This window comes from Neoarius graeffei, chromosome 4, assembly GCF_027579695.1.
Source record: "Neoarius graeffei isolate fNeoGra1 chromosome 4, fNeoGra1.pri, whole genome shotgun sequence".
Lineage (NCBI taxonomy): Eukaryota > Metazoa > Chordata > Actinopteri > Siluriformes > Ariidae > Neoarius > Neoarius graeffei.
Genome location: NC_083572.1, coordinates 31,722,810 through 31,744,717, shown reverse-complemented (window position 1 = coordinate 31,744,717; position 21,908 = coordinate 31,722,810). Strand labels below are relative to the sequence as shown.

General features: G+C 41.4%; 1 protein-coding gene across 6 annotated transcripts in view; it reads right to left on the bottom strand.

Annotated features, from left to right (window-relative positions):
* LOC132884972 (dTDP-D-glucose 4,6-dehydratase-like) overlaps positions 1–21,908 on the bottom strand; it is a 59,798-nt gene that overhangs the window by 36,620 nt on the left and 1,270 nt on the right. For 5 of the 6 annotated variants that reach the window (XM_060919125.1, XM_060919127.1, XM_060919128.1 and 2 more), the window contains 7 exons: positions 19,474–19,564; positions 19,210–19,352; positions 16,803–16,901; positions 16,633–16,692; positions 16,485–16,528; positions 16,241–16,406; positions 6,874–6,929 (listed from right to left, as the gene is read on the bottom strand). In XM_060919125.1, the coding sequence (XP_060775108.1) occupies positions 6,874–6,929; positions 16,241–16,406; positions 16,485–16,528; positions 16,633–16,692; positions 16,803–16,901; positions 19,210–19,352; positions 19,474–19,564 (659 nt within the window). The remainder of the gene's footprint in view (positions 1–6,873; positions 6,930–16,240; positions 16,407–16,484; positions 16,529–16,632; positions 16,693–16,802; positions 16,902–19,209; positions 19,353–19,473; positions 19,565–21,908) is intronic. The other variant, XM_060919129.1, reaches the window with a different exon arrangement.

Here is a 21,908-nt window from a genome sequence, read left to right as displayed (position 1 = left end):
TCAGCAAAAAGCTGCAGGACCTGACCATATCGGCCCCAGGATCCTGAGGACCTGTGCCAGCTAGCTGTCTCCTGTCCTGCAATACCTTTACAACCAGTGCTTGAGTCAAGAGAGAATACCAGCACTTTGGAAGACGTCCTGCCTAGTTCTAGTCCCAAAGAAGTCGACCCCATCAGACCTTAAGGACTAAAATCAACCAGTTGCCCACACATCTCATGTGATGGTGTTGGAGAGGGTGGCCTTGGCCCATCTGAGGGTGCTGCTGGACCAGCTACAGTTTGCCCATCAGCCCCATTTGGGAGTTGATGACTCCATCATCTACCTGCTGCAATGAGCTAATTTGCACTTGGATGGTGGTGGCAGCACTGTGAGAATCACATTTTGATTTTTCCAGTGCTTTTAAACACCATTCAGCCACTGGGGGAGAAACTGCAGGTGATGGGTGTTGACACCTCCGTTGTCTCCTGGATTACTGACCAACAGGCAGGCCACGGTTTGTCCATCTGGGTAGTGTTCTGTCTGACGTGGTGGTTAGTTGTATTGCTGCTCCACAGGGGACTGTGCTGTCTCCTTTCCTTTTCACCTTTTAAACCACTGACCTTCAGTACAACTCCAGGCTATGTGGACTGCAGAAATTTTCTGATGACTTTGCTGTTGTTGGATGTATAAGTGAGGGACAGGAGGGGGAGTACAGAGCTCCAGTAGACAACTTTGTGGAGTGGGCTGGACAGAAATCACCTGCAGCTGAATGTCAACAAGACCAGAGATGGTGATCGACTTCAGAAAGAAGAGGATCGCTTCACAACCATTGCACATTTTGGGAGAGGATGTGGAGGAGGACAAGTACCTGGGTGTTACCATCAACAACAGACTGGACTGTAAAGCAAAACACTGAGGCTGTATAGGAGAAGGGGATGAGCAGACTACTTCCTGAGGAAGCTGAGATCCTTCAACATGTGCAGCAAGATGCTGGAGATCTTTTATCAGTCTGTTGAGGTCAATATGCTTTTTTTTGCAGTGGTTTGTTAGAGGAGCAGCATTGGAGCCAGTGACACCAGCAGACTCAAACTGATAAAAGATAAGATCTTTATTATCCCACAATGGGGAAATTTCCTGTTTGCAGCAGCACACTGGATAGCAGCAGAAGAGGGACATATCAAGCCACACAAAGTTTTTTTTTTTAAAGACTGGCTGTGTAATTGGCTGCAAACAGGACACTTGAGGCTGTGGTGGAGAGGACGACTCTGAACAAACTTATCCATCCTGGATAATCCTGACCACCCTCTCAACCACATACTGGACAGACAGCGGAGTACCTTCAACAGACTGTTACAGCTTTGCTGTCATAGGGACTGTTTCCTGCCCCAAGCCATCATCCTGCAAAATAACTCCCCTCTGTCTGACAGAGAGAACTCTGACCTCGCTGCTGTATAGTCCTGTTTATGACCCTGATCCTCTGCAACTTTTGCCCCACCAGAGCTTGCTCATTTACGTAGTCATTGGTTACTTTTGCATCATTAATTTTTTTTAACTCTTCTATTCAACATTGCCATTCTTGCATAGTTTTTATCTTCATTTCTAACAATTTTTGCTTTTAGCACTATTAAACACGTTCACATGTGCAAAGCACACAGACATTTATCATCATGTTTCTACCTGTACGTATATTATATAGTTGGCTTGTTCTTGGGAATTTTTTCTAAATTCTATTTTATGTTGCACAATGGTGTCTCTCTCTCTCTTTTTGCATGTCTGATAATTTGCTGCTGCAATAATATTGATCGCAAGCTGGGAAATCGAGTCTGTCAGCATGAGAAGGCAAGGCTGGTGATGGAGCAGAGGTACTCAGCTGAGGAGTCAATGAAGGACTTGCATGCCTGTGTGGATAGAGGAAAGTGGAAAAAGCAATGGGCAGGCTGTAACACAAGGAGGCAATGGGTATGGTCCAATCAGGAAGGGCAAGCCTTGGATGGAGTGACCTACCCATCTTGTGGTCCAGAGCCATCAAGAAGAGAAAGGACCTTCTTATTTCTGAGGTCATGAGGATGGCTCAGGAGGAGTACAAGGTGAAGGCCAATGCACAGGGGCACTGGACAACGTGGGACAGGGTGGTGAGCCAGGCAGACTTATGGAAGCTGCCACAAGCCCGACTCAGTTTCCTTATTCGGGCAACCTAGAACACCCTCCCCTCCCCCTGCAATCTGCACCAGTGGCTGGATACAGAGCAAGCCTGTGAGCTCTGTAGGATTGCCAAGACCTCCCTCCAGCACATTCTGGCAAGCTGCAAGATCGCTCTCACACAGAGCTGACTCAGATGGAGACACAACCAGGTGCTCAGGAAGCTTGCAAAGTTGGTGGAGAGAAAGAGGCAAGAGGTGAGCCAAGGGAGTCAGACAATGACCCAACAGTGGATCCATTTCCAAAGGCAAGGGGAGTCCACAGACAGCATCAGCAAAAGACCAGCACCCTTGCTCCTCTCTTCTGGGATGAAGTGGAAATTGGAGGTCAACTTAGGTAAGCAGCTCCATTTTCCAACAGAGATCTGAAGCACAACACTGCGACCAGACATGGTGCTCTGGTCAATGGGCATCAAAATCAGTGTTGCTGGTGGAGCTGACTGTGCTTTGGGAGGAAGGGTTGGAGGCAGCCCATGAAAGGAAGAAAGTGAAGACCGCAGACAATATGCAGACTTGGTTGCAGAGTGCAGGGAAGGCAGTTGGAACACAAAACTCTGTCCAGTGGAGATTCACACAAGGGAATTTGCTGGAAACTCAATATTACACCTGCTCTGAGATTTAAGGTCATGGGGCAGAGCAACAAAAAGCCACCAGGGAACTCTGAAGAGGCAGAGATGGCCAGCTTCTGGCTATAGCTCAGAAGGCAGGACAATATTTGGGGAGCAGGCAACTCCTGAGAAAGGTTAGCTATGGGGAGTTTCAGGGAGACGTCCCTGTTCACTGCTCCCGCCACCAGGAGATGTTCCGGGATAAAAGGACAAAATATCTAGGAACAGCAGTCCGCAGCTGATGACCCCACAGCTAAGCAGACAGGCACTGGTGGAGGTGTGGCAGGACTAGAGCTTAGCAGGTTAACATCTACCTGTACAAATTGAGTGAATTATGCAACACTAGAAGCAGTGCCTCTACACACCATTTCTACATGCAGTGTTGCAGAATCACTTCCACATCATCTCCCAAGTCAGGATTCCGAAAGAGATGCAGATTGATCAACATACAACATTCATGTCATGTATACTATGTGAACTGTATGAATTACTGGGTATGAAATCAATTCTTACCAGCTTGTATCATCTGCAAATGGATAGGCTGGTCCAACAAATTTAATCAAATGCTTATAAAACATGATTCGTAAGTTCATTCATGTAGATGCTAGAAATTGGGACCCCTTCTATTTGCAGTAAAAGAGGTCCCACAAGCTTCCACAGGGTCCCCCCATTTGAATTGTTATATGGTGGCAAGCCTCATGGCATCATGGAGGTCATTAGGGAAACTTAGGGGGAGGAACCCAACAATAAAATTGAAAAAAAATCAGTACATTCTTGAGCCAAGAGCAAAAACTCTACACATTGAGCCACCTAACCCAGGAAAATTTGTTACAGGCACAAAAATGGCAATCCCGGCTGTATAATAAGGGGGCTCAGATATAGAAATTTGCACCCGGAGATAAAGTGCTTCTTTTACTACTTACACAGAGCTCTAAATTACTCACAAAGTAGCAAGGAGTCTTTAAAGCCACACAGTGGGTGAGTTGGAGAAGACTACTATGAAGGTAGGTGAAGGAATAAAGGTGATACTCTTCATACTTATCCTCTCAATCTCCTGAAACTATAGAGACAGGTGGTTTCTGTGGCTCTGGCAAAAGGTGGTTCCTGAGAGGGAAGAGCTGGAACCAGAGGCAAACCTAAGAAGTGTGGCCCAATTCACCCCAGTCCCCTGTGAAGACCACCTCTTGCTGTCCCAGAGAGTACAGATTGCAGGAGGAATCCAACGCGTTTTCACCTCTGCCTGGTTGCACTAACCTGAAATAACACCATGTTGATATTCCTCCAAAAGGTGGTGGTACACAGCCACCTGTATCAGTTCCCCAAACACTGCCTGCACCCCCACCCCCCAAAAAAAAAGTAGTAGCTCGGGAAAAATGAAAGGTTATGCTTGACATGGGGGTAATCAAGAAGTTGCACAGTGGCTAAAGCAGCCCAATGCGTTTGGATTTTAGAAGAGAGTCAATGTGGAGTCTAAAGTCACAATGTGCATCTGAAGTCACAAATTGAGCAGTTCACTAATTGGTTAGGCAGGGCATGCTTTTATTCGACACTGGATGTGACCAAGCCTTGACTCCAATATCCCGAGGGCCTTTTCCACCCTGTTTGGGTTGCACCAGTTTTTTTTTTTAATGTTCCCATTTGGGTTGTTTAGAGCCCCAACGACATTTCAACAACTGAAGGACAGAATCCTCCACCCACACAGTGCACATGCCACTGCCTATTTGGTGGACCTCATTATTTACAGTAATGATTGGCAGTGACATGTACAAAATTTTGGGGCTGTACAGAGATCATGGAGGGGTGCAGGACTCACAGCAAACCCAAGGAATTGTGCAATTGGGCAGGTGGAAGCACACCAATTGGGATTCCACTTGGGTTATGTGCAGGTGTGTCCCCAAATTGATAAGACCACATCAATTGCGGACTGCCCGAGACTCAAGACCAAAAAGGAGGTGAGGCAATTCCTTAGGCTGGCTGGTTATTACAAGAGGTTCATACCTAATTTTTAGGACATCGTCAGCCTGCTGACTGACCTTAGTCAATGGGGTACCAGACCTAGTCCACTGACAAGCCAGTAACCAGAGAGAGAGAGAGAGAGATATTGCTGAACAACTTAGTGCCATGTGCGCAAGTGCCCCGATAAAGTTACTGGAGAAGCGAAAGTAAACAGAGAATACACACACCTTGTGTTGTCATAAGCCTATGTCCTCATTCCTTGAACTGTTAGTACTACATTATTATTAACAGTTAAGAGTCCTGGGTGGTGAAAGGTTTGAGAACCCTGGTGTATACCAATAAATGGAGCATAGTCGATAATTACCAAATGAAGTGCACCCATGTACACAATGAATTAAAACAAGTGCATCTATACAGTCAGTATACCTAACAAATTGGCCACTGACTGTACAAACAGCATTGTACACACAAATCAGTCAACATACAGTGGTGCTTGAAAGTTTGTGAGCCCTTTAGAGTTTTCTGTATATTTCTGCATAAATGAGACCTAAAACATTCAGATTTTCACATAAGTCCTAGAAGTAGATAAAGAGAACCCAGTTAAACAAGTGAGACAAAATTATTATACTTTGTCATTTATTTATTGAGGAAAATGATCCAATATTACATATCTGTGAGTGGCAAAAGTATGTGAGCCTTTGCTTTCAGTATTTGGTGTGACCCCCTTGTGCAGCAATAACTGCAACTAAACATTTCCGGTAACTGTTGGTCAGTCTTGCACACGGGCTTGGAGGAATTTTAGCCCATCCCTCCGTACAGAACAGCTTCAACTCTGGGATGTTGGTGGGTTTCCTCACACGAACTGCTCGCTTCAGGTACTTCCACAACATTTCGATTGGATTAAGGTCAGGACTTTGACTTGGCCATTCCAAAACATTAACTTGATTCTTCTTTAACCATTCTTTGGTCGAACAACTTGTGTGCTTAGGGGTCGTTGTCTTGCTGCATGACCCATCTTCTCTTGAGATTCAGTTCATGGACAGATGTCCTGACATTTTCCTTTAGAATTCGCTGGTATAATTCAGAATTCATTGTTCCATCAATGATGGCAAGCCGTCCTGGCCCAGATGCAGCAAAACAGGCCCAAACCATGATACTACCACCACCATGTTTCACAGATGGCATAAGGTTCTTATGCTGGAATGCAGTGTTTTTCCTTTCTCATTTAAACCAAAAAAAAAAAAGTTCTATTCTGGTCTCATCCATCCACAAAACATTTTTCCAATAGCCTTCTGGTTTGTCCACATGATCTTTAGCAAACTACAGATGAGCAGCAATGTTCTTTTTGGAGAGCAGTCGCTTTCTCCTTGCAACCCTGCCATGCACACCATTGTTCAGTGTTCTGATGGTGGACTCATGAACATTAACCAATGTGAGAGAGGCCTTCAGTTGCTTAGAAGTTACCCTGGGGTCCTTTGTGACCTCACTGACTATTACACACCTTGCTCTTGGAGTGATCTTAGTTGCTCAACCACTCCTGGGGAGGGTAACAATGGTCTTGAATTTTCCTCCATTTGTATACAGTCTGTCTGACTGGATTGGTGGAGTCCAAACTTTTTAGAGATGGTTTTATAACCTTTTCCAGCCTGATGAGCATCAACAATGCTTTTTCTGAGGTCCTCAGAAATCTCCTTTGTTCGTGCCATGATACACTTCCACAAACATATGTTGTGAAGATCAGACTTTGATAGATCCCTGTTCTTTAAATAAAACAGGGTGCCCATTCACACCCGATTGTCATCCCATTGATTGAAAACACCTGACTAATTTCACCTTCAAATTAACTGCTAATCCTAGAGGGTCACATACTTTTGCCACTCACAGATATGTAATATTGGATCATTTTCCTCAATAAATAAATGACCAAGTATAATATTTTTGTCTCATTTGTTTAACTGGGTTCTCTTTATCTACCTTTAGGACTTCCGTGAAAATCTGATGTTTTAGGTCACATTTACGCAGAAATATAGAAAATTCTAAAGGGTTCGCAAACTTTCAAGCACCACTGTACATATTTTATGAAGATGTATTCTTTATAAAAAGCATGTAACAAAGGCTTGTTTCATACACACCTATCATCAACATATTGCAGCCGGTCATCCAACTCGTCATTAGAAGCATTTTTCACCTAGGAAATTATTATAATTTATTATTGTTGTATAGTGCACAGATAAAGATTTAAAACAGTTTATTTGATAGGACTACACACTCGCATTAAAAATCTGTTAGTAAACCTTCAGTTGTTTAAAAAAAAACAAACAAAACATTATCTACTAATTATCCTTATAGCTCACAGGGTGGCAAAAGTATGAACAGACAAGGAAATATAATGGATAAACAGAAGCCCAAAAGGGTCTGTAGCATAAAAAGACAAGAATGTGGCATACAGAGCCAAAGTGTGGGCACATTTTGGCCTCCACACGATTAAAATCAGAGCGCACTAAAATATTTATTTAATTTATTAACACCCCCCCCCCCCCCCCACACACACACACACACTTCCAAAAAAGTTGCAACACTAAATTAAAACAATGTGAAAGTTCACGGAAACCCTCAATTTCATTGAAAAATAGTGCAAGGACAACATATCAAAAGTTGAAAATGAAAAATTTTATTGCTTTTTTGAAAAACACATGCCCAGTTTGACAATAGCAACATGTTTCAGAGAAGTTGGAACAGGGGCAACAAAAAACTGAAGTGTGTAACGCTTAAAAAAAATTATTATTATTAGGTTAATTGGCAACAGGTCAGTAACATGATTGGGTATAAAAAACACACACACAAAAAAAGAGCATCTCAGAGCGGCTGAGTCTCTCAAAAGTAAAGATGGGGAGGGGTTCACTGCTCTGTGAAAGACTGCATGGGTAAACAAGTGCAACAACTTAAAAATAACATTCCTCAATGTAAACTACAAAGGATTTGGGGGATCACAACACCTATGTTACAAAAACTCATTAAAAAAAGATTCAGAGAATCTGGAGAAATCTCTGTGCACAAGAGACCAGACTGAAAATTGACACTGGATGCCTGTGATCTTCAGGCCCTCAGGCGACACTGCATTAAAAGTAGACACGTGTCTGTAGTGGAAAATCACTGTATGGGCTCAGGAACACTTCAAAAAACTATCGTCTGTGTAAAAAGCAGTTCATTACTGCATCCACAAACGCGAGTTAAACCATACATAAATAACATCCAGAAACACTGCCACCTTCTCTAGGCCTGAGCTCTTTTATATTGGACTAAGGAGAATTGAAAAACTGCCTTGAGGTCTGACTAATCAAAAGTAGACAGACGTTCTTTTTAGAAAATCATGGACACCACGTCCTCCAGGCTAAAGAGAGGAGGGACCATTTGGCTTATCATCAGTGTACAGTTCAAAAGCCAGCATCTGTGATGGTATGAGGGTGGATTAGTGCACATAGCAGGGATAGCTTGTACGTCTGGGAAGGCATCATTAATGCTAAATGATGTATACAAGTTTCAGAACAATATGCTGCCATCCGGACAAAATCTTTCAGGGAAGACCTTCCTTCTTTCAGCAAGACAATGCCAAACCACTTTCTGCATGGCTTTGTAGTCAGAATCTGGGTGCTAAACTGGCCTGCCTGCAGTCAAGACCGGTCTTCCATTTAAAACATTTGGCACATTATGAAGCACAAAATAACAAAAGAGACCCCAAACTGTTGAGCAACTGAAATTGTATCTCAGGCAAAAAGGGGCCAACATTTCTCTTTCAAAACTACAGCAATCAGTCTCCCCAGTTCCCAAACAGTTGTTCAAAGTAGAGGTGATGCAATACAGCGGTAAACATGCCCCGTCCCAATTTTTTTGGGACGTGTTGCTGAACTTAAATTCAAGATCAGCATATATCCCCCCCCCCCAAAAAAAAAAAAAAAACCAAATAAAATTTCAGTTACAACATCTGATATGCTGTCTCTATACCATTTTCCATGAAACATAGAGTTTCCATGATTTACAAAATTATCGCATTCTGTTCTTATTTACACAGCGTCTGAACATTTTTGGAATTGGGGTTGTGTGTATTACACACACACACACACACACACACACACACACCTCAAAAAAATTAGAATATTGTGAAAAAGTTCAATATTTTCCATCAGTTATTTAAGAAAGTGAAAATGTTATATATTATAGACTCATTACACAAACTAAAATATTTCAAGCATTTTTCTATTTTAATCAGTATGACATACAGTACAAAAACAAAAACCCATCTCAAAATATTAGAATATTTCATTTCGAGTTTGAGTAAAACAGTATGAACACAGTGTATCTCTCAGTCTAGTTCAGTACACACAACCACAATCATGGGGAAGACTGCTGACTTGACTGTTGTCCAGATGATCACTGATGCCCTCTACAAGGAGGGTAAGCCACAAAAGGTCATTGCTGAAAAAGGTGCACAAGCAACAGGGATAGCCGCAGTCTTGAGAGGATTGTCAAGAAAAGTTGATTCAAGAACTTGGGAGAGCTTCACAAGGAGTGGACTGAGGCTGGTGTCAGTGTATCAAGACCCATCACGAACAGACATCTTCAAGAAAGGGGATACAACTTTTGCATTCCTAATATCAAGCTACTCCTGAGCCAGAGACAATGTCAGAAGTGTCTTATCTGGGCTAAGGAGAGAAAGAAATGGACTGTTGCTCAGTGGTCCAAAGTCCTCTTTTCAGATGAAAGTACATTTTGCATTTAATTTGGAAAATCACGGTTCTAGAGTCTGGAGGAAGGGTGGAGAGACACAGAATCCAAGGTGTTTGAAGCCCAGTGTGACGTTTTCATAGTCTGTGATGATTTGGGGTGCCATGTCATCTGCTGGTGTTGGTCCACTGTATTTTATCAAGTCCAAAGTCAACACAGCCATCTACCATGAGATTTTAGAGCACTTCATGCTTCCATCTGCTGACGAGCTTTTTGGAGATGCTGATTTCCTTTTCCAGCAGGACTTAGCACCTACCCACAGTGCCAAAACTACCACCAAATGGTTTGCCAACCATGATATTACTGTGTTTGATTGGCCAGCCAACTTGCCTGACCTGAACCCCATAGAGAATCTATGGGGTATTGTCAAGAGGAAGATGAGAAAAACACCCGACCCAAAAATACAGATACGCTGAAGGCCACTATCAAAGCAACCTGGGCTTCAATAACACCTCAGCAGTGCCACAGACTGATCACCTCCATGCCACACCACATTGATAGAGTAATTCATGGTAAAGGAGCCCCAACCAAGTATTGAGTGTATAAATGAATGTACTTTTCAGAAGTTGGACATTTCTGTATTGTAAATCCTTTTTTTTGATTGATCTTAGGGAATATTCTAATAAATTTAAGATACTGGATTTCTGATTTGGGGCGACACGGTGGTGTAGTGGTTAGCGCTGTCGCCTCACAGCAAGAAGGTCCGGGTTCGAGCCCTGTGGCCGGCGAGGGCCTTTCTGTGTGGAGTTTGCATGTTCTCCCCGTGTCCGCGTGGGTTTCCTCCAGGTGCTCCGGTTTCCCCCACAGTCCAAAGACATGCAGGTTAGGTTAACTGGTGACTCTAAATTGACCGTAGGTGTGAATGTGAATGGTTGTCTGTGTCTATGTGTCAGCCCTGTGATGACCTGGCGACTTGTCCAGGGTGTACCCCGCCTTTCGCCCGTAGTCAGCTGGGATAGGCTCCAGCTTGCCTGCGACCCTGTAGAAGGATAAAGCGGCTAGAGATATGAGATTTCTGATTTTCATGAGATATAAGCCATAACCATCAAAATTAAAACAAAAAAGGCTTTAAATATTTCACTTCACATGTAATGAATATAGAATATATGAAAGTTTACCTTTGAATTAAATTATGAAAAAAAGGAACTTTTTCATGGTATTCTAATTTTTTGAGATGCACTAGTATATATTAGTTGTGGTCAGAAGTTTACATACACTAGCATAAATGTCATAGCAATAATTTGAGCTTTGAGTAATTTCTTTGAACCTTTTTTTCTGTGGCAGAATGACTGTACAGCATACATCTTTTAATATAAATAAAAAAATCCACACCAAACCACAATTTGGTGCACAAGTTATAATTTTCTTTGGGTTTTCTGAACTCAACACAGGGTCAAAAATTTACATTCGCTCACTTAAATTATTAATTCAGAGGTGCTGAAACTTCCAAAATGTCTTCTCTTGCCAAGGCTGAGGTCTCTTAGCTTCCTGATAATGACCATGATTGACTACAGCTGGTAGATTCTGTGTGTCTTCATAAAAAGGGCCTGTTTGCAGCACTCATTGGATTGACCAACACACAGTAAAACAGGAAAGTCCAAGGAGCTCAGCACAGATCTGAGAAAGAGGATAGCAGATGTACACAACTCAGGAATGTCTTCTTGGAGCCATTTCTAAACAACTGCAAATTCCAAGATCAGTTCAAACAGTTGTATGCAAGTTATTGTGAGGAGCAGTCACTTTGCCAAGCCACTTTGCTTCAAGAAAACTCAAACGGTCACCCTCAGCTGAAAGGAAATTGGTTTGGATGGTCAGGAACAATCTGGGAACCACCATGGCACAGTCCTGCCATGAACTGGAAACTGATGGATCACTGTCTACAGTTCAGATCACCATGGACTAAGAGGCTCCTATATAAGAAATAACCCCCTTCTCCAACATTGACACCTTCAAGCTGAACTAAAGTTTGAAGCTGACCACATGGACAAAGGGGGGGGGGGGGCGGGGGAGCCTTCTGGAGGATAACTGTATGGTCAGATGAAAAAGATTGAGTTGTTTGGCCACAATGACCATGTACAGAGGGACACTGTGCCAGCTCGTGGTGGTGGTAGGCTCATCATGCTCCAGGGCTGTTTTGCTGCCAGTGGAACTGGTTCATTGCACAAAGTGGATGGAATAATCAAGGAGGACTACCTCAGAATTCTACAGCATAAGCCATCAGAAACTTGAACATGACTTAGGACTTACAACAGGACAATGAACCCAAATGTGCATCAGAACTGGTTGTGGAGGATAAAGCAGGCTAACATTAAGCTGAAAGTCCTAGCTTCAACCTTATTGAAAATATATGGACCGTGCTTATATGTCAAGTCCATGCCAAGAAAAAAAAATAAAATTTTTATTGAACTCTACCAATTCTATCATGAAGAGTTATGAAATATCCAACCAGAATTTTGCCAGAAGCTTATCCATGGTAAACAAAAATGTTTGGTCAAAGTGAATCTTGAGACATTTTACCCAAATATTCGGTATGCTGTATGTATATTTTTGATACTGCATGTATAATTGTGACCCTGTGTTGATTTCAGAAAACCCAAAGAAAGTTAAAACTTGTGCATCAAATTTGTTTTTTTAATTAAAGATGCATGCTGTACATTCTGCCACAGAAAAAGAACAGTTCAAAGAAATTACTGAAAGCCCAAATATTGCCATGACATTCATATCCAAGATGACATGTCCCTGTACAGTACCTTGCACAAGTATTCATCCCCCTTGCTGCTTGTCCTGTTTTGTTGCATTACAAGCTGGAATTAAAATGGATTTTTGGGGGGTTAAACACCATTTGATTTACACAACATGCCTACCACTTTAAAGGTGCACATTGTGTTTTTATTACGACACAATAATTAAGATGAAAAAACAGAAGTCTGGAGTGTGCATAAGTATCCCCATGTCAATATTTTATAGAGCCACCTTTTGCTACAATTACAGCTGCAAGTATCTTGGGGTATATGTCTCTATTAGCTTAGCACAGTTAGCCACTGGGATTTTTGCCCATTCCTCAAGGAAAAACTGCTCCAACTCCAAGTTACAGTGGGGCAAAAAAGTATTTAGTCAGCCACCAATTGTGCAAGTTCTCCCACTTAAAAAGATGAGAGAGGCCTGTAATTTTTTCATCATAGGCACACTTCAACTATAAGAGACAGAATGGGGGAAAGAATCCAGGAAATCACATTGTAGGATTTTTAATGAATTAATTGGTAAATTCCTCAGTAAAATAAGTATTTGGTCACCTACAAACAAGCAAGATTTCTGGCTCTCACAGACCTGTAACAACTTCTTTAAGAGGCTCCTCTGTCCTCCACTCGTTACCTGTATTAATGGCACCTGTTTGAACTCGTTATCAGTATAAAAAGACACCTGTCCACAACCTCAAACAGTCACACTCCAAACTCCACTATGGCCAAGACCAAAGAGCTGTCAAAGGACACCAGAAACAAAATTGTAGACCTGCACCAGGCTGGGAAGACTGAATCTGCAATAGGTAAGCAGCTTGGTGTGAAGAAATCAACTGTGGGAGCAATCATTAGAAAATGGAAGACATACAAGACCACTGATAATCTCCCTCGATCTGGGGCTCCATGCAAGATCTCACCCCGTGGGGTCAAAATGATCACAAGAACGGTGAGTAAAAATCCCAGAACCACACGGGGGGACCTAGTGAATGTCCTGCAGAGAGCTGGGACCAAAGTAACAAAGGCTACCATCAGTAACACACTATGCCGCCAGGGACTCAAATCCTGCAGTGCCAGACGTGTCCCCCTGCTTAAGCCAGTACATGTCCAGGCCCGTCTGAAGTTTGCTAGAGAATATTTGGATGATCCAGAAGAGGATTTGGAGAATGTCACATGGTCAGATGAAACCAAAATAGAACTTTTTGGTAAAAACTCAACTTGTCGTGTTTGGAGGAGAAAGAATTCTGAGTTGCATCCAAAGAACACCATACCTACTGTGAAGCATGGGGGTGAAAACATCATGCTTTGGGGCTGTTTTTCTGCAAAGGGACCAGGACGACTGATCCGTGTAAAGGAAAGAATGAATGGGGCCATGTATCGTGAGATTTTGAGTGAAAACCTCCTTCCATCAGCAAGGGCATTGAAGATGAAATGTGTCTGGGTCTTTCAGCATGACAATGATCCCAAACACACCGCCCGGGCAATGAAGGAGTGGCTTCGTAAGAAGCATTTCAAGGTCCTGGAGTGGCCTAGCCAGTCTCCAGATCTCAACCCCATAGAAAATCTTTGGAGGGAGTTGAAAGTCCGTGTTGCCCAGCGACAGCCCCAAAACATCACTGCTCTAGAGGAGATCTGCATGGAGGAATGGGCCAAAATACCAGCAACAGTGTGTGAAAACCTTGAAGACTTACAGAAAATGTTTGACCTCTGTCATTGCCAACAAAGGGTATATAACAAAGTATTGAGATGAACTTTTGTTATTGACCAAATACTTATTTTCCACCATAATTTGAAAATAAATTCTTTAAAAAAAATCAGTGTGATTTTCTGGATTTTTCTCATTTTGTCTCTCATAGTTGAGGTATACCTATGATGAAAATTACAGGCCTCTCTCATCTTTTTAAGTGGGAGAACTTGCACAATTGGTGACTGACTAAATACTTTTTTGCCCCACTGTAGATGGGTCGCATTGGCATACAGCAATCAAGTTATGCCACAGGTTCTCAATTGAATTGAGGTCTGGGCTTTGATTAGGCCATTCAAAGACATTTAAATGTTTCCCTTTAAAACCACTCCAGTGTAGCTTTAGCAGTATGTTTAGGGTCATTGTCCTGTTGGAATGTGAACCTTCATCCCAGTCTCAAACCTCTAGCTGACTCAAACAGGTTTTCCTCCAGAATTGCACTGTATTTAGTGACATCCATCTTTCCTTCTGTCCTGACCAGCTTTCCTGTCCCTGCAGATGAAAAACATCCCCACAGCATGATGCTGCTACCACCCTGCTTCATTGTAAGGATGGTGTTCTCAGGGTGTTGGGTTTGCGCCACGCATGGCATTTCCCATGATGGCCAAGAAGTTCAAATTTTTGTCTCATTTGACCAGAGAATCTTCTTCCATGTGTTTGGGGAGTCTGCCACATGCTGTTGAACAAACTCCAAAACAATTTTTTTTTTTTTTAAAGCAAGGACTTTTTTTCTGGCCACTCTTCCATAAAGCCCCACTCTGTGAAATGTACAGCTTAAAGTGGCCTTCTGGACAGATATTCCCATCTCCACTGTGAATCTCTGCAGCTGTCTTAGCGTTATCGTTGGTGTCTTTTGTTGCATCTCTGATTAATGCCCTCCTTGCCCGTTCTGTGAGTTTTGGTGGGCAGCCTTCTCGTCAGGTTTGTAGTGATGGCATATTCTTTCCATTTTGCTATAATGGATTTAATGGTGTTCTCTGGGATATTCAAAATTTGGGATTTTTTTTTTTATGATTCAACCCTGATCTATACTTCTCCACAACTTCGTCTCTGACCTGTTTGGAGTGCTCCTTGGTTTTCATGTTTGCTTAGTAGTGTAGCAGAGTCAGGGTCCTCCCAGAACAGGTTGATTTATACACACGCATCATGCGACACTTTGAATGCACACAGGTGGAGCTTAATCAACTAATTATGTGACTTAGGAAGTGAATTGGTTGGACTAGCTCTTATTTAGGGGTTTCATGCGAAAGGGGGTAAATACTTATGCACACTCCAGATTTCTGTCCCCCCCCCCATCTTATTGTTTGTGTCACAATAAAAAAAAAATGTGCACCTTTAAAGTGGTGAGCATCTTGGGTAAATCAAATGGTGCTAACTCCCCAAAAATCCATTTTAGTTCCAGCTTGTAATGCAACAAAACAAGGGGGGGGGTTGAATACTTTTGCAAGGCACTGTATGTAAACTTCTGACCACAACTGTACATCCACACACACAAAATCAAGTTGTAGCGCCGAGTTAGCTATAATCCATGTATGACAAGATTGAGTGGAATAATTGTGAATAGAATAAAACCTTCACTGGATTCTGAGAGAGTAGTTCATTTTTTGCAAACTTGATAAATAACTTTATACAAAGACTTCCAACGAAATCACTTCCACTTAAACCAGTGAAATAACTGTTACAATTTGTGAAAAATGCTATAATAAATGTGCGCGCGCACTGGGTGGCATCTCAAATACTTTTATTCCATATTTTGTTGCTTTTAAAAAATAAGCCAGAAGAGTGTTTTTCATCCTTGGTTGGTTCAGCAAAACACACCACCATTTTCTTTTTCTTTACTCACGGTATAGGAGCTGATAGCCTAGTAGTAGAGTAGCCAATCAGAGCATGCGATTGCTCATATCCAGTCAATGTGTCGGTGTGAGAGAAAAAAGGAAAAAAAATTTGGATGAAAGAATCCAGCAAGTAGTTTAATTTTTACTGATCTAGGCAAATGTCAGTTCCTTTGCTTAGATCAGTGTGATTATGTTGGATGTTAGACCATGATAAATACAAAACGTAGACACCACTGTTCTGGCCACATTTAAATAAAAAAAAATTTTTTTTTTAAATATACTGAATCATAACCCCTGCATTATGATACATAGTATCACCAACATACAGTCCTAGTATATACAATATAGGTGCCATGTAGACAAAAGAAAAATGCAGCCATGTAAATCTGACAAAAATAATTACCATCATCATCAGCTCTCTAGCCAGCTGTATGATTGTGATTTCAAAGTTGCCTGCAATGTTGTAAATCTCTCCCATGATGCCCCTCTTCATGAGTATCAAGAGTGCCTCAGTCACATCATCTACATAGAGAAAGTGACGGGACTGGAGGCCTGTCCCCTGAATAGTGCTGGAAGAGAACAGAACTATACATGCTAAGGTCAAGGGGGTCATACTTTTAATTAAAACATAAGGACAACATTCTCACCATTTTTGGTCCTGTTCTAAGAGAAATAAAAATCTTGGAATAACCTGGAGAAAAAAAAAAAAATCAGGACAAAAAGCAGCTGTCCATATTTCATGATTACTCATTAATGAACCAGAAAACACTTAATAAAATGCAACATTTTGCATACCTTTTCATGATATTGCCGTGGTCCATATACATTACTGCTCCGTGCAATTACTACAGGGAGCTAAAGTATACACACACACACACACACACACAAAACGCTGAAACCTCAACGATATGAGCAATATGATTATTAGACAGTGAGGACACCATCCACCAATGCTACTTTAATACCTTGTAATTTTTCCAGTACGACATCACAATGTTTTCAGCAGCAGCTTTTGATGCTGAATATGGATTGGTCGGCCGTTTTGGGCTTGACTCATCAAAACACTGTCAACAGAAGATAACCAAGATTACACAGGTTACATTTCAACCAAACAAATGGACTTTCCCAAAAAGGCATGGCCAATATGTTTGGCTCACCACTTCACTCAGTTACCATTTTCATCATGTCAAAATGATCTTTGGGGCAACTGGTTATTAATATGCAGATGACACTACTGTGGTAGGCTCGATTTACAGCAGCAGCGAGTCATTCTACAGAACATTTATTCATGGACTGGAGCACTAAGGGCAACCTTAGAATGACCAAGGAATGAATTGTTAACTTCATGAAGCTGAGGGTGAATCATAGACCCATCAATAGAAGTGCCATTGAGAGAGTTGACAGCTTCATGTTCCCTGTTCACATAACTCAAGACCTCTTATGGGTCCACCACATCGCCACCCTCACCAAGAAAGTCCACCAATGCTTTCACTTCCTCAGGATGCTAAGGAAGCTAGTTATAGCAAAGTGAAGCTTTCCAAAGAATCAAAGTTCCCTCCCATATGCATGGAAAAATGGTTCAAGTGAAGCTTTAACACTGGTGCTTCAGTATCAATGGTGACATCTCTAGAGGAAGCTCAACCTGCACCCCAGATGACTAGCTACATTGCATTCATCTCCAGTGTTTGGACACTGCATATTTGTATGCCAAAGTTCCCCGTAATATTCAATCTTGACATTATTAAATTCATGAAAATACTGGTGCTAAACAGGGTTTAGCTATCTAGACTCTGGTCATTTACGCTACGTTCACACTGCAAGGCTTAATGCTCAATTCCGATTTTTTTGTGAGGTCGTTCACATTAACAAATATATGCGACTTGTATGTGATCCTCAGTATGAACGAAAAGCGACCTAAAAGTGTTCCGCATGCGCATTGCAAGATACGACAACGTCACACGCAGTGAGCATGGCCAGTGTTTACGGAAGTAAAACCGCCCGGTTGCGGTATGACCCATCCAATCTAGCTTGAATAGCTGCATCCCCCCAAATGGAAATCAGCTCCCTAACCTCTGCGTCCTTCCATTGAGAAGATTCAGAACCTTCACAGCCCGAAGCGTCCCTCGCATTGATGTCATGCGCAGGGGCGCAGATACGTTTTTTGAACTGGGGGGGACAAAAAACTGGGGGGGACAAAAAACTGGGGGGGACAAAGCTGCCAGCAAACCAACCCCAACCCCGATATGCCTGTCAAACTTGTTGCGGGTTACCATAGCAACCAAGCTCGAGCTCGCAACCTGTGCAGTCTGTGCAGCTCAACCAACCGAATATCAGTCTTTGTTTTGTTTTATGTGAGTTGTTGCAACTATGTATACACTGCTGTGCACCTCAATAAACCGAATGGTAATTAGTCTTTTGATTTTTCCGTGAGGTTTGCCTTATGCAAAGAAAGACAGCATAGACGTTTTTTCCTCCCTATAAGTGGGGGGGACTGAACGAGGTGAATTTAAATCTGGGTGGGACGACTCCCACCCTCTATCTGCGCCCGTGATTATGCGCCATGTTGTTGTAACTTTTTTTGAGAGACCCGCCGCCTACTTCAGCGCAGAATAGTGACGTTTGTGGCTTGTTGATGACGTGTAAGTCGGATGAATGCGACCTGGCGGTTCAGACTGAAGTCGCATATGAAAAGAGCGGATAGGAATCGGAATTAGGACCACATATCCAAACGGCCTGGGTCGGATTTGAAAAAATCGGATCTGTGTCGTTCATATTGTCAATAAAAGATCGGATACAGGTCACATATGGGCAAAAAGATCGGATTTGAGTCACTTCAGCCTGCAGTGTGAACGTAGCCTTAGGCTTCCCACAAGAAATCATTGGCAAAGAAACATTGGAAACAAACCAAATTCGTACACATTTCCCCTCGACGTGTTGGCAAAGCACAAATTATACTTAGTATGGACACCAAATTGAACTTGTGGGTTCTGCATATTGAGGAATATTTGCACTGCAAAAACTTGTAAACTTTGAGCTTACTGAAAAATGTAGGATTCACAAGTGAATTCACACAGAGTGAGCCATTCATATAGAATCTTTTCCGCACAGTGAACATGACCACCATTTGAATGTAACATTAGTTAAACTTGCTAACCCATCACTACTACTTCCGGAAATTGACAATCCTGGTACTTATAAAAATATAGAAAATAAGTTCCACAATTGAATGGCTTTTAATACTTATCCACACTACTTACAGTGAGACTACACCATCACATGCATTAAGGAGTTCCTCACAAAATAAAATTTGTATACTTAGAGACACTAATTTTAAAGGCAACTAAGACTTATGTTCACTGAGGTGCAACAGACCTTGTCCAGACTGTCTCCATATACCTCATCGGTGCTCATATAGATGAACTTTTCAACTCCAGATTCAAATGCTGCTTGGAGCAGCACAGTTGTGCCAGCTGCATTCACATGCATGAACTGGGATGGATACAAGAAGGAATTTTCTGGGGGGGGAGGAAAAAAAAAAAAAAAAAACATAACATGCGCATTTCAGGGAATGCGAAGGTTACAGGAGTACTGTCTGTATTATGTAATAAAAAAAAATTTCTCCAGATCATTACTCACCAACGTGTGATTGAGCAGCACAATGAAAGACAATGTCTATATTTTCAGTAGAAAAGATATGATCAATGAAGTATTGGTCACATACATCCCCCTATTGTGAAAGGGACAAAAGTAATAAATTGGAGAACAGAAATTTTGTACATAATTCACTGCTTGTTAAATATTAGATGACTTGCCATTTTTAGTATACAGAATATTTTGTAGCAAGCTGAAGCAAAAGCAGTTGTCAATGTGTATAAACATGAGGCAAATTTTTCCCATGCAAGTGAAGAGCAAAATAGGCTACCCCGACATTTGTTTAAAATAAATAGGTTATATAAAATAATCTCACTACTAAACAGGACACTGGTGAAAATAACTTGACCAAGCAATGTCCTGATCTTGGTTCTTTTACTGAAGAAAGAAAATCAGTATGAGAGTGGCAGGTACAATTAATTAGACACCTTTTCAGATTTATCAACAAAAAACAAATTTTACAAAGGCGAGTTTCAGTTGCAGCAGTTATTATTGGTTAATTAATCAACCGGAAGGACCCCTCGCCCTTTGATCTTGTTGTCTGAGGACACAGCTTGTTACCCGAGATGGATTTTAAAAAAAAATAAAAATGCACGATCAGCACTTTGAGGAAAACCCGGACATTATCATCGCAGGTAAGCATGGTGGAAAGATCAGAGACATGTTTTTACTTATCAAATTCACCAATATTTCATTATATCCTTGTCAAAACCTACCTTACTTCTTACTCTTATTTGACAGCCACCATTTTGTATCTAAACACATGTTTGAGAATTCACGTGAGGGGTCAATAATAGTGATCGCTTTCACCAGGGTCCACCATTATTGACACCCTGTGGAATTAAGTGACATTTACAACTGTTATGTATTGATCTTTGTGTAACATTGTTGAAGTAGATGAAGTACTTTTTAATAAATAAAAAAAAATAAAAGGGGTTGTGATTTATCAATTTTTTTCTGATTCATAACAGAATGGAATGCTTAAAGTATTTGGAATCCTACTGCAATAAATAGAATTAGACCAGAATTAAATTCCTAGCATATAAAAAAAAAAAAAAAAAATTACATGCTTCTAATATTCAGATTTTTCTATTCCATTCAGAAAATATATATTTTTTGCAGTTTGTTGTAAATACCTACTACATATTACAATATCAGTAGACATTTTATATTTTGGTTCGAGGAATGATTTCAAGGAACCTTTGACTTGGATTTACATGTGGTTACAACGTCAACCGCCTGTAGACATTTATTGATAAACTACAAAACTAGAAATTATACAAACAACAAATGATTAACAAAATGTGATCTACAAAAATACTTAGAAAGTGGAACAAAAAAAATTCTGATATAGATTAAACAATCAGTTCACTTGTTTACAAACATTTGAATTACTTCATTTACGTAAGCACCAACAACATTTACATAAAAATATATTTTGTACCAAATCTAAAAGTCTACGTAAAACAAATTTTAAATAAAAAACTGTTTTGTTAACTGGATGTCAATAATTGTGGAACAGTGTCACGTGATCTGATATGCTAAGTAATCAGCAATCAACTTTTTTTTTCCAGTGGAAGTTTGAGCAATTATTCATGCATAATTTACATATTGAAAGTCTTTTCTACTTTTGCAGTGGCCAAAAGATCGTTAAGGTGTTGATAATTGTAGCCGCCGCTCTACTTCTGATTTTGAGTATATCCAGGTGGATTATTAAGTTATTCCCTCCATATTCCCAAACCTTATAGGTCTTTGTGGCAGCGGGGGCGTGGTCAAGCGGTGGTTTGTGACCAGAGGGCGGAGTCAGGGAAGGTAAGTGGCAGAATCATTGCACCTGAGGTCAGTTTACGTGTGTTGCATCTTCCCCAGTGACCGCGCCCTATATAAGGAGAGAGAGGGCAGAGGAAGGGAGCTCTCTCCCCAACCAGATGCCTTGTGTGTGTGGCTGGGAGAGTGGAAAATAAGTACACTGAAAAGTGGAAAATAAAAAAGAGTTTTGTTGAGCTCAGTTCTGGCCTGCCGTCCTTCTGTGCTCCACCCACCCGTCAGAATTGCTACAGTGTACTTGGCATTACAGTATTTGATCAGGTTTGAGAAATGATCACTGAATAAACCTCTAGAAGGTCAGTCAGCCTATGGTCATGTCACTGAGCCACCATATGTAATAATGTTTACTTAACAACCCTGCAAGCAAAATTCTGCCATGGAGTAAGAAACTGGTGCAAACTGAATAGCTTTGTAAAAATGAATCGTAAGGTGGATGGGGAAGGCTCAGGTTGTTCTCAAACGCTTTAGTCAGGCATTTGCTGAATAAAGAATCCTTATGGACATCATTGAGAAAGCTCATGCACACAGTATCTTTAAACAGCTAAATGAATGTTGAAAATAGTATGAAGAAAGGTAGGTCAGGGCAGCACGGT